At 44.4% G+C, this 12,917-nt stretch overlaps 1 protein-coding gene across 1 annotated transcript in view; it reads right to left on the reverse strand.

Annotated features, from left to right (window-relative positions):
• Positions 1–12,917, reverse strand: part of LOC311247315 (transient receptor potential cation channel subfamily M member 1-like) — a gene marked incomplete at both ends in the record, with an annotated part of 61,205 nt that overhangs the window by 14,153 nt on the left and 34,135 nt on the right. Inside the window, 6 exons of the mRNA XM_084337672.1 lie at positions 808–1,036; positions 1,434–1,723; positions 2,160–2,189; positions 3,705–3,845; positions 4,366–4,416; positions 12,349–12,483. Coding sequence (XP_084193798.1) covers positions 808–1,036; positions 1,434–1,723; positions 2,160–2,189; positions 3,705–3,845; positions 4,366–4,416; positions 12,349–12,483 — 876 coding nt within the window. The remainder of the gene's footprint in view (positions 1–807; positions 1,037–1,433; positions 1,724–2,159; positions 2,190–3,704; positions 3,846–4,365; positions 4,417–12,348; positions 12,484–12,917) is intronic.

Consider the following 12,917-nt stretch of genomic DNA (forward strand, 5'->3'; position numbering starts at 1 on the left):
CTTGGCTGGTCGTTCATACTAATACAATTGGCAGTATTATAGGGGGTGGGAAGCTGGTGGGTGGGGATCGGACGTTGTGGACAGCGACTCCTACAGGTCGGTTGGTGCGCCTGCGCAGCAGAATCAGGAAGCAACGAGGGCGGCGTGTCCCTCCCACACAGACCCTCGCCGCTGAGAGATCGCGCTGTACAGGTGAAAAGATGCGACAGCTGCCTCCTCGAGTACCGGAGGGGACACGTGATGCAAGGCTTGTGGGAGGCATGGCCTAACAGCGTTCGAGACAGGGGAGGGTAGAATTGGACAATACGAAATTGGGATGGGAGAAAAATAGAAAATGGGAGAAAAAGTATATAAAAAAAAAGAAAAAAAAATAAGGGAGAGAGAAGGAAAGAGAGAGAGGGGAAAAGAGAAAGGGAGAGGGAGAACCAGAGGGAGAGAGAGAGAAGAAAGGGGGAGATGGAGGGAGGTAGGTGAGGGGGCTTAGGGGGAGGAGAGAAGAGTCTGAGGGCTATGCGTGCGATTGGGAGGCAGTCAGCAGGTGCAACAGTCGGTTATGATTTGTTGCAGATTTTGTTTAAAAGCAGTGAGGGCAGTGAGTTTACGGGTGTTTTGTAATGCGTTCCAGTCAGATGCAGCAGCAAATCGGAAGGCGTTGCCGCCGGAAACCGTGCAGGCTTTGGGGATGGTGAGTTTGATGAAGTTGCTGGACTTTAGGTTGGTACTTGTTGTACAGAACTTGTAAGTCGCTTTGTAAGTGACACCACGGTATAATTGAAGCGCTCCAGTTTGTGCATGACTGTGCGGTACCTTAAAGCCGTTGCTCTTGCCCATCCTCAGGCAGCCCATCCACATGTCGGTGAGCAGCATCTGACTGCAGGTGTGGGCGATGAAGTCTCTGTGCTTGGCGGCTACAGCCAACTTCAGACAGGTGGAGTTGCTCCAGTTCTTCAGTTCGTAGGTAAGTAACTTCATCGCCACTTGCTCGTCGTGCTTATAGGATTGGTCCAAGAGCTCGTAGGCCAGCTGACCAAATTCCCTAGACAAGAAGGGCAAATAGGTTTGTTGGTTCATTGTCAAAACCATCTCAGAATGAGTTGTTTACGGTGGTCTGAAATCAAACGTAAGACGTGCCTCCTATCATAGTCAGATGTTTTGACTTGAATGTACAGTAAAACAAACCCATCCAATATTATTATTTTCAAACTATACTCAAGTTTCAAGTTTTGTTTTATTTGTCACATATAAGGTACATGTACGTTACAGTGAAATGCTTGGTTCTGTATGAGATTGTGCTTCATACAGTAAAAAAGTTAAAAGAATAAAGTCCAAACACTATACAAAATATACAATATACAAAACTACAAATTACAAAATGCAAACAAAACGAGGTAGAGAGTCTCTTAGTAATAAATAGATAAAATATGGTGTTGTACTTGGAGTTGTTCTCCAGGTCCTGGAAGATGTCGTCCACCATCTCGCTCTGCGAGGACTCGTGGGCCATGGCCTTGTAGAGCTTGCAGGCCACCAGGGCCTTGGCCATGGCCTCCTCCCCCCGCTGCCACAGGAACAGCGCCATCTTCTGGCGCTTCATCAGCACCGCCCACACCATCAGCTCGTGGAAGGGGTACTGGAAGCGACACACCTCCGGGTCGTCCACGTCGATGTCGATCTCCTCCTCCTTCTTTTTGTTTTTCTTGCCTTTTCCCTTTCGCGGCTCGTCGTCCTAATAATGGTCAAGAGGGACAACGTTCAAACTGGCCGACGAACAGCAACAGACAAACGAAGTCAGTTTCAAACGAATAAAAAAAACATCAGCGGATGAATCTGTAACGTCATCAAGCAACAGCCTCTAAGCAAAAGAGCCCCACTTGGTACTGTGCTTTGTTTTCTTTTTTCTTTTTTGGTCTGACGTGTTGGGGAGGGGTTGCTATCGCTGGCCACACCTCAGGCTCTGCCAAGAGAGGTCTGGAGAAATTCCCAGTTATTATAATAAGTTACTAAACTCCAACCCACACATCACACCAAAACAAGGAATCTAAACAAAGTGCAGTAGGGGCTCTTTTGCCTAGAGGGTGCTGTTTAATGACATTACAAATGCTACCTTTAAATAAATAGATAAAGAAACAGATGAATGAATAAATAAATAAATAAATACATACCTCCATTCCCAGCAGTTTCAGGGCTTTTGGCTGTAATGAAAACAAACAAATAAACAACAACAACAACAACAACAACAACAACAACAACAAGCACAGTTGTTCCAATTCAATATTATTTCCATGTGTGCCTGTGTGAATTCTCAAAGACACGCCGACGTCACGAGACCGCCGACCATCTTGGTATTGGGGAAACAAACGGATTTCGACGATCAAATGTATGCGCTGAGCTCCGTTTTTACTACATGTTTTATCACATTCTTGTTCATTTCATAATAATAATAATAATAATAATAATAATAATAATAATAATTCATTTAATTTATATAGCGCTTCTCAATAACCCGAAGTCGCTGACAATAGTCGGGAGCAAGAGTACAAACAAAGAAACAAAAGCAAAGAAACAAAAACAAAGAAACAACAAAGAAACAAAAACAAAAGGAACATGAGACCATGGGGGGAACAGGGAAGACAGCATGATAGCACAAAAAAAACTGGAGACAGACATCAATCAGGTTGGAGGGGGGGGGGGGGGGGGGGTTATGGGTGGGGGGGGTTGAAGGCAAGGGAGAACAGGTGGGTTTTGAGGCGAGCTTTGAAGGTGGAGAGTGTAGGGGAGTCTCTGATGGACTGGGGGAGGGAGTTCCAGAGTCGGGGTGCAGTACGAGAGAAGGCCCGATCTCCAACGTTTTTAAGCTTGTAACCTTCTCATATCATTTGTTTTGAAAATATTGAGGCCAACATGGCATTTCACTATTTCGAAAGCCTTTCTGGTGATTCTAAGGCGAGATATGAGTCAAAGCTCGCCCTGATTGACTTGACATCATGTCCATACAAGACACCTGCAGACCATTGGGAGAACAACCCATCTCTCGAATACCCAAATTGAAGCTGCTGTGTTACGTTTTGTACTAATAACAAAAACAGAAACCCAAATCGCAAGTTTTATATAACGTTAATACCAGCCGAGGCATCACGGAGGAAAAAGTGGCCCGGCGGCTAATGTTAGCTACGTTAAACCAGACAAATAGTAGCTACATGCTAAGCTAACGTTAATTACATCATATCGAACCGATAGGAGCTTATCTTATCTAATCTTACGTGGATGTTTATTTTATTTGATCTGATCAGGTAGTGGTACCATGTGTGCCACTACCTGATCAAACCATGTAAGATTAGATCAAATAAGCTCCTATCGATTCGATATGATATAATTAATGTTAGCTTAGCATGTAGCTACTATTTGTCTGGTTTAACGTAGCTAATGTTAGCCGCCAGCCACTTTTTCCTCCGTGATGCCTCGGCTGGTATTAACTTGCGATTTGGATTTCTGTTTTTGTTATATTACAAAACGTAACACAGCAGCTCTTTGGCATTGTGATGCACTGAAGAAAATTACCCTTGATTGTGTTTAATTTGCCGCTTTTCCGATCCGTTTCTGCACTAAATGAATCGTTCACAATGTACCCGGGGGTGCATGTTCCCCCCACGCCGTAGTTGCGTAGCAACAACAGACAGGAAGTTGACTTCGAGAATGTTTCCTCTTACTCTCTTCAAGCCATACAGGTTGGTGTAGAGAGTCCTGAAGCTCTTCCTGGTATAGTTACAGCGATAGGCTCCTCCCATTAGGAACTCCAGAACCAGTCCGATGTCAATCAAGGTAATCTGGTAATCTGGTGGAAGGTTCCCCTGAAAGACACGGGCATCGTTAGGTTATTGTGTCACTGACACCACTGGCCAGACTACTGTGGGCACTTCCCCACCCAATATGTTTATCTGCTATTCTGCAGACCTTCCATACTATCTCATGAATTGACCTTGATCTCAAACCCCGCCCTTTGTTTTTGATCCTAAAGGGAGAACATATAATAGAAAGGAATAGATGTCTATTGCCATGGCACACGTAATGTATTGATTTAATTGATCTACTCACTGATGTGTTACACACATACAGTACATAATACATGCAGGTTATAGTTTGGTGTGTCGTCTACAGAGCATGGTGCACCACAGAGCCTTGCTGAAAGGTGTTACAGTGGTTGGTGTGTAACATCTCGTTCATTACAGCCTTCGTTATGTTGAAACACGCACAGCAGGGCTACAGGTGTGTATGGGATGGACTGTTTGTTCTCATTTGCATCACTATCTACAGATGGTGATTTGATTATAAAAATGTCAGATCAAGGAGAAAAGAAAATACAATATTCACCTTTTTCACATCTCTTACTACAAAGTGCAGGGTGTTTACCGGCCCAAGCCTCTGTGAAACAGATCAGAAAAGCAGATGGTGTAAATTGTGAAAGATATCACTGATTTTCATATGGTTATGACAACATGTATGTTAAATATCTATATAGATATTTGTTTAACAGACCCTCTGTGTATTAGACTTTAGAGACAGACATTCCTCTGTAGCAGGGAGCAAGAGTGGTTGCTATAGTGAGGAGATAAGCCAGAGACCAGTGGCGTCCTTTCAGTAAAAGGCAAGGTATGGCGAGGAGAAGGGGGGGGGGGTAAAGGGGGGGTTTCCCCCCCTTGGTGATTTTTTTTGTCAAATCAGTTGTGCAATAGTCACTTTTGGTGAGTTGTTTCTATACAATTCAGTTATATGACATTTAGGTATGACACAGGACTACACAAGCATTTTTAGTATAGAAATGTGTCAACAGACTAAAGCAGGGAACCACAATATTTTGCATACGAATTATGCAGAATGTAATATCATAACTGTCTATTACTTTTCTTGCAATTGAGCCAATTTTCCTTAGGTACGGTTTTGAGGTGTGTGTTCAACAGAATGTAGTATCAAAAACATGTTCACAAAAAGTATGGGTTACTGAATGCTGAACTGCACTGTTATAATCACTACGCCATTGTAAGACCTTACCTGTGTCCCTGTATCACTTGTCTCTGCTGCCCTTTGATTAAAAAAAACGTCCCTATGTCCATTTCAGTTAGTCACAGTAAAAGTCACCTAGTAAAAGTGAGATAATTGACAATATCAAAACATGCTAGGGCTGTACCCAATAGTTCGAAGCTTCGTTCATAATGTTGACATTCGAATTCTAAATCAACATAGAAAATTGTAAAAAAAAAAAAAAAGAAAAAAAAAAAAAAAAAAAAATTGTTTTACATTTTTATTTGCCAAGGTATGGCGAGTGCCATACCTTGCCATACCAAATGGACGCCCCTGCCAGAGACCCAAGGTCACTCACAGAGGAAAATAACATCAACATTCAGGAAGAGATACCCGACAAGCTAGTAATTATACGTGTATATATGGGTCAGCCGTTGACGGCCGTTGCCAGGGGGACAACGTTAGAGAATCATCGCGAGAGAGAGAGAGACTTTAAGACGTTAAGCTGTGAGTCTTCTGGGTGGGGAGCCAGACGAGTTTTGATAGTGAGTGAGACGGAACGACACCAGACCTCCTCCTCCTCCTCCTGATGGGGAGTAGTTTCTCATACCATCCAAGACTTTCATTTTGTACAAGATGCTATGTTTATGGAAATAAACATCCTTTAATGATAAAGAGACAATGTTTCCAGTATATTCTTTGGTCTGGATGCATTAACGGGGGTGAAACAGTGTGACAGCCAGTACGGGGGAGGACCGACTTCCAACGAACGATTGCCTCATCATCAACAACTAAGACACAACGTGGAGACTTCACGGAAGGGCAGATGAGGGCTGATGAAGGCTAAAAACACAGTTTTCTAACAATTGGAAGTATGAACGCTCCACCATAATGTATCTTTACATGACAAGTCCATTTCAGAGGTGTTACCTGTTTTAAATTAAGTGCATTTTCTCAGAGAAGCATATTTTGAACGGCAATCATCTGCACCAGAATTACTACTCTACTCAGAATCCAAAAAACTGAATTTAATGTTGATTAAGACTGGACTGCAGATATAATTGCATTTCTCATCAGACTGATACATCTCAACAATGGAAGACATGGTAAATTATCTCCTCTCCTGAAGTGACGCATCTACTCTACAGAGTCCCTTCATTTTACACCTTAAAGGAAAACTCCAACATTTTGGGAAATTAGCTTATTTAACATCTTCCCTGGAGTTAGACAAGAAGATACATGCCTTTTTTGTCTCTCTGCATGCATTAGGCTTAGGGAACACCCGCACCGTTAGCGTAGCTTAGCTTCATCACTGGAAGTGGGTCAGACCTTTACCCTGAAGTTCCCTACAGTCCCCTACAGTCACGAAATACACTCCAAATACAACTCCAAAACGTTCCTGTAAACATGTTGTGACCTGTGTATTTACCACGTGGAGAAATAAAAAATAATTGAATTCGACATTTACGTTTTCTAAGCAAATATACTCTGAACTATTTTTTGCCGAACCACTCCTCTCTGGGCTCAGTGATTTCACGTCACCAATGCTACTTTCTAACGTGACGCCAGTGTTTGTTTACATTTTCATTTTATTCAAAGGATCCGCACCGATTGAAGTTATTATGGATACCATGACTGTGGTAAGTTTTAAGGGGCTAGCGTTACACAATAAATTTGTTATAATAATACCACAAGTGTGGATTCACTCGCCCAAACCCTGTAGCCATGCATCGCAGTCAGGAAAGGGGCTAACTAGGTCGATAGTCCAGCAATGTTATGTCCTATTCATCAATCTCACAATATTCGCTAACGTTAGACAGATGGAATACAGCCTTCCATCTAAAAACATAAATGAAAACTTACCACAGTCATGGTATCCATAATAACTTCAATCGGTTCGGATCCTTTGAATGAAATTAAAATGTAAACAAACACTGGCGTCACGTTAGAAAGTAGAACTGGTGACGTGAAATCACTGAGCCCAGAGAGGAGTGGTTCGGCAAAAAATATATTTGTTTAGAAAACGTAAATGTCGAATTCAATTCTTTTTTATTTCTCCACGTGGTAAATACACAGGTCACAACATGTTTACAGCAACGTTTTGGAGTTGTATTTGGAGTGTATTTCGTGACTGTAGGGAACTTCAGGGTAAAGGTCTGACCCACTTCCAGTGATGAAGCTAAGCTACGCTAACGGTGCAGGCGTTCCCTAAGCCTAATGAATGCAGAGAGACAAAAAAGGTATGTATCTTCTTGTCTAACTCCAGGGAAGATGTTAAATAAGCTAATTTCCCAAAATGTTGGAGTTTTCCTTTAACCTTATTAATTAAATAAGAATGAAGGTGAATTAAGAAAATAATTAAGTAGAATTATGCATGGGATAAGTCAAACTAAAGGACAAAACCCCTTAATCTTACCCTTAAAAACAAATTACAATCCTCTTAATTTAAATTAAGCTCTTTAATTTACCCTGAAATGACTGATTAAGGTGTTTAACTGCTCTAAAAGAGCACCTACAGGTGGCGGAATTAGAAACTGGCCCCGGTAAATGTCAAAATTGTAGGGTAGAAAGAGATTCTTTTCTGTATGGTGCTTTATTTCCAGCTCAATATGGGGTTTTACAAGTTGATACTTCCCTTCTCATACACAACACAGCTACCTGCTAATACGCTAGCTTCACAACAACAACGTCCGTCCTCCCATATCTCCCGGGGGGAAACAACACCCCAGCATAACAGTGGTGCCCCTAAGACCATACAACTAGAGCGACACACAAAACCACAGAACATTACAATAATTCACCCACGGAACGATGTGTTGGGGATAAGGGTTCTGTTTGTTACTTTTATGTTTGTTACTTTCCTGTCTGCAAACGAGTTCCTGTTAGCTAGCAAGTAGCAAGTAAACAGTGTTGATGTTGAAGTTGAATAAACGTTTAGCAAGATTTTATTTTGCAAACTACATTTTGTGTCGTAGTTTTTAGTCAACGACATTGCATGAATAATTTCGTCACGTTAGTGTCACATGATCTCCATTAACGTGACATCTCGTCTAGTTTTTGTCAGGGGAAAAAGCTTTGTTGACGACCATATTTAGTCACCATTTTCGTTGACTAAATTAACACTTCTTGAATTGTATGAATGGCTGTGCACATAGATTAAGGAATCTAAGTAATTTCAATAAAGCACACTTCTGAGTCAAAGGAACTTGTTTGTTCATGACCTTTGAAAAATAAAAGCCGAGCAGTTCAATTTGTTGTAGGTTTGAGTGTGCTGTGTATCTTTGGCTTGCATTTAATGTTGGGGAGTGATTACCTATATGGTTACGTGCTGCCTTGCTGAAGGATTCTAAACATTCTGTGAGATGGGCAAACTACACCTCAATGAGAAATAGTTCCTATTCTCCTATACTATTTGAAAATGGCAATATTAGCTTAAAAAAAGTTTGACTCAGAAAAATACATTACACAAAACAATATTGCTGTTGTGGAGGACAATAATGGACAATAGAATTCACATTCATATTCTGTCACCTCCATGTTCAATGTTATGCACAGGGTGTGGTTAGGGGGCATTGACGTTATGTAGTCACACGGGTTGACGTGATGACGTATTAGTTTGTATTAAGGAAGTGGGAAGTAAACATGAGAGGTTACGTGTATTGCATCTAAACAACCGTCTGGCAGTCTGTTTGTTCCGCACTCCTACATTGGTGACCCTGACGTACGGGGTTCTCCACTAGAGGCGGCCAACGGCAGTCCCATACGGACCTATGGTGAACGGCATGTGACATTGTGTTTGGAGGGACAGCATTTCTCATGGACATTTGTTACCGCTGAGGTGTCTAACCCATTGTTAGGTGCAGATTTTTTGTGTGCCCATGGGCTGCTGGTGGACATTAAAAACCGGCGCTTGGTCAGCGCAGAAACTTTTAGCTCATTCCCATGTGAACTCAGTGGTTCTAGCTCCTCAAGGCTGTCCAGTACCCTCACTGCCTCTGAGTTCTCAAGTATGTTGGCTGAGTTCCCAGTTCTTACCATGCCAACTTTTTCAGCAGCTACAGCTAAGCACAGTGTGGAACATTATATACCGACTACAGGCCCGCCAGTACATGCCCGTGCACGGTGCCTGGATCCAGGTAAACTGGCTATTGCTAAGGCGGAGTTTGAGGCGATGGAGTGCCTCGGCATCGTGCGCCGGTCCAATAGCCCCTGGGCCTCGCCACTCCATATGGTGCCAAAGCCCGCCGGAGGTTGGCGCCCGTGTGGTGATTATCGCCGCCTGAATGATGCTACGACCCCTGACCGCTATCCTATACCACACATTCAGGACTTTTCATCTCGCCTTGCGGGGAAGGTCATATTTTCTAAAGTGGACCAGGTTCGTGGTTATCACCAGGTGCCGGTGCAGTCACAGGACATTTCCAAAACCGCGGTAATCACCCCTTTTGGGCTCTTTGAGTTCCTCTGCATGCCTTTTGGTCTCAAGAACGCTGCCCAAGCATTTCAGCGCCTCATGGACAGTGTGTTAAGGGACCTGCCTTTCCTGTTCATTTATTTAGATGACATCCTCATCGCCAGCTCCTCCAGGGGTTCACCTCTGCACACTTTTTGAGCGCCTGAGTCAGCATGGCTTGATTCTTAACCCAGCAAAGTGCCAGTTTGGACTGCGAATAATTGATTTCCTGGGGCACTGCATCACAAAGGATGGGGCAGTGCCTCTGCCATCGAAAGTGCAGGCTGTGAGCGAGTTTCCGCAGCCCCCCACCGTCCGGTCGCTACAGGAATTTTTGGGTATGGTGAGTTTTTATCATCGCTTTGTGCCTGGCGCAGCCCAGCTCATGCAGCCGCTCTACGAGGCACTCAAGGGCAAACCTGCTAAGCTCACTCTCACTTGGACAGAGGAGATAGATGGAGCTTTTAAAAACACCAAGCAAGCCATGTTGGCACACCCATTACCTGAGGCGCCGATCGCTCTCACAACCGACGCATCGGATTATGCTGTTGGGGCAGTGTATGAGCAGCTAGTCGATGGTCACTGGCAATCCCTCGCTTTTTTTAGTCGGCAGCTCAGAGCCAGTGAGCGCAATTACAGCACCTTTGACCGGGAGCTCCTCAGCCTCTATCTGGCGGTACGGCATTTCCGTATCCTGTTGGAGGGCCGACCATTCACAGCATTTGTCCATCACAAACCGTTGACCTTTGCTATGGCCAAGGTCTCAGAGCCATGGTCCGCTCGCCAGCAACGCCAGTTGTCCTCCATCTCAGAGTTTACAACAGACATCCAACATGTGGCTGGGAAGAACAACCCTGTCGCCGACTGCCTCTCTCGTGCTATCATCAGTACGGTCCACCTCGGGATTGATTATGCACAGATGGCAGCCGATCAGCTTTCCGACAAGGACGTCCAGGCATGTAGGACCACCGATACAGGTCTTCAGTTGGTGGACATCTCTTTTAATGACACTGGTTCTACGCTCCTGTGTGACATCTCACTTGGGCAGCCTCGCCCTGTTGTCCCTGCCGCTTGGAGGAGGCGGGTTTTCGACGCCCTTCACTGCCTTTCTCACCCGGGCAGGAAACCATCTCAGCTGTTGGTGGCAGCCAAGTTCGTCTGGCACGGTCTTAAAAAGGATGTTCGGGATTGGGCTAATGCTTGTCTGGAGTGTCAACGGGCCAAGGTACACCGCCACACCAAGGCCCCACTAACCCCTTTCAATGTGCCTGAAAGGCGGTTTGATCATGTGCACATAGACTTGGTTGGGCCACTGCCACCATCACACGGTTGCACCCACCTCCTTACCATGATTGACAGGACGACCCGTTGGCCAGAGGCTATGCCACTATCTTCAACTACATCTGCCGACATTGCACAAGCATTCATCGGCACCTGGGTTGCCCGTTTTGGTGCTCCATCGGATATAACCTCCGACCGGGGGCCTCAGTTCACATCGGAGCTCTGGAATGCTGTGGCCCAGGGTCTCGGGGATTTCATACCCAACACCACAACGCCTTGGTCTGCTGGCCAGCAACGGTCTGTTTTCCTGGACAATGCCAAGGTATTTAGGCCGGTGCCTACGTCACAGCACATTGTGCCCCAGGCTTATATTCCACCTGATCTCCATACAGCAAAGTACGTCTTTGTCCGCCATGATGCCCATCGGTCGCCACTACGGCCACCATATGAGGGGCCTTTTCGTGTCTGGAGACAGGGGACAAGTCATTTGTAGTCGAGATAGGAGGGAAACCGGACCACATTTCAGTGGACCGTCTGAAACCGGCTCATGTGGACCTGGACCGTCCGGTTCCTGTAGCTCAGCCGCCGCGGCGCGGCCGCCCTCCGGCCATCAAAACCTCAGACCACCCTCCGGGGTCTACGGGTTCCACCGTGACGCAGGGTTTCCCCCTGGCCGTTAGGTCTTCAGACCATCCTCTGGTGGTAACTGGTCCCGTCGCTACACAGACTCTGGACACCCGAAGCCGCTTCGGCAGGATTTTACGGGGTCCTCAACGGCTCATGCTGCCAGTTCTTGTGAATTCTGGGGGGGCGCATGTGGGGGACAATAATGGACAATAGAATTCACATTCATATTCTGTCACCTACATGTTCAATGTTATGCACAGGGTGTGGTTAGAGGGCATTGACGTTATGTAGTCACACGGGTTGACGTGATGACGTATTAGTTTGTATTAAGGAAGTGGGAAGTAAACATGAGAGGTTACATGTATTGCATCTAAACAACCGTCTGGCAGTCTGTTTGTTCCGCACTCCTACACTGTATTGTTTGTTTATAATTCAGATGTATTATATTTAGACTTGGTCCACAAAATGAATGGAAGTGAATGAGGAGCCTGACACCTGGGAGGAATGGTGGTGTTGACAGTGGTCGCTAGCTTACTTGTAGATTACTTTGCGGTTCTCAAACTACGGGTCACGACCCAAAGTGGGGTCGTGGGTAGGTGACAGTGGGGTTGCTCATTGGCAAGTAATATATATGTTCTGGCAACATATTTTGCCTAAATATGCCTCGTTTTATAAATGTGTATTGATAGTGCTGTAATAAAATGTTCTAATAAATATGCACGATCAAGTTCAACAACGTGTGCTTTTATTTTGATATTCCTTAATTCCATGTTGAAATTACGCAATATATTAAGTGTGGGGTCGCCAAAGAAAATCCTAAATAAAATGGGGTTGTGGTATAAAAAAGTTTGAGAACCCCTGCTTTAGATGGATAGAGGTAAAACTACTAAAGTGAAATATCCCTTTAAGGGATGACTCTCCCCTAGAGTAGGCATATTTAGGCCTGTGCAACCGAGTGCAGCCATGCAGCTCACCGTGTTGTACAGTTCCTCTAGCCGAGGAATGGTCAGAAAGTGGTGGATATTGACCCCGTTCTCAATCAGCAGCTTCACAAAGTCCACCCTGTCTAGTACTAAAGCGTCCATCATGGCCTGCTCCAGAGAGTTGACCTGCAGGGTATAAACAAAAGGGGTCATGACACGGATTACCATACTGTACCTCTTACCAGAGGATAGAAGTAATCTCCAGTAGGTGACCTTGCGTACATTATGATAACTGATAATCCCAATACTGGATGTGTAGTAGTGTATATAGGGCTATACGTTACTGTAATGTTCTCTTTCACAGCTATGTTACATTTCAAGACATTATATGTGCACAGTTTGTACTTGGTTTCACTGCTATCAATCTTGTTACGAGTGTGTAATTAACAATACATACTTTTTTTTACTGGCTCAAAGAACACCAGAGCTGCACCCACAGCTAAATTCATTAGCTGCGTGTATGCAATTCACCTTTATTCTGTTTTATATGTGTATTTTTGTAAAAATTTGTATATTGTGATGCTGAATTGTATTTTATGTAGGCCTATTTGATGTATGTT

The sequence above is a fragment of the Notolepis coatsorum genome (genome assembly GCF_963971535.1).
Source record: "Notolepis coatsorum genome assembly, chromosome: 20".
Lineage (NCBI taxonomy): Eukaryota > Metazoa > Chordata > Actinopteri > Aulopiformes > Paralepididae > Notolepis > Notolepis coatsorum.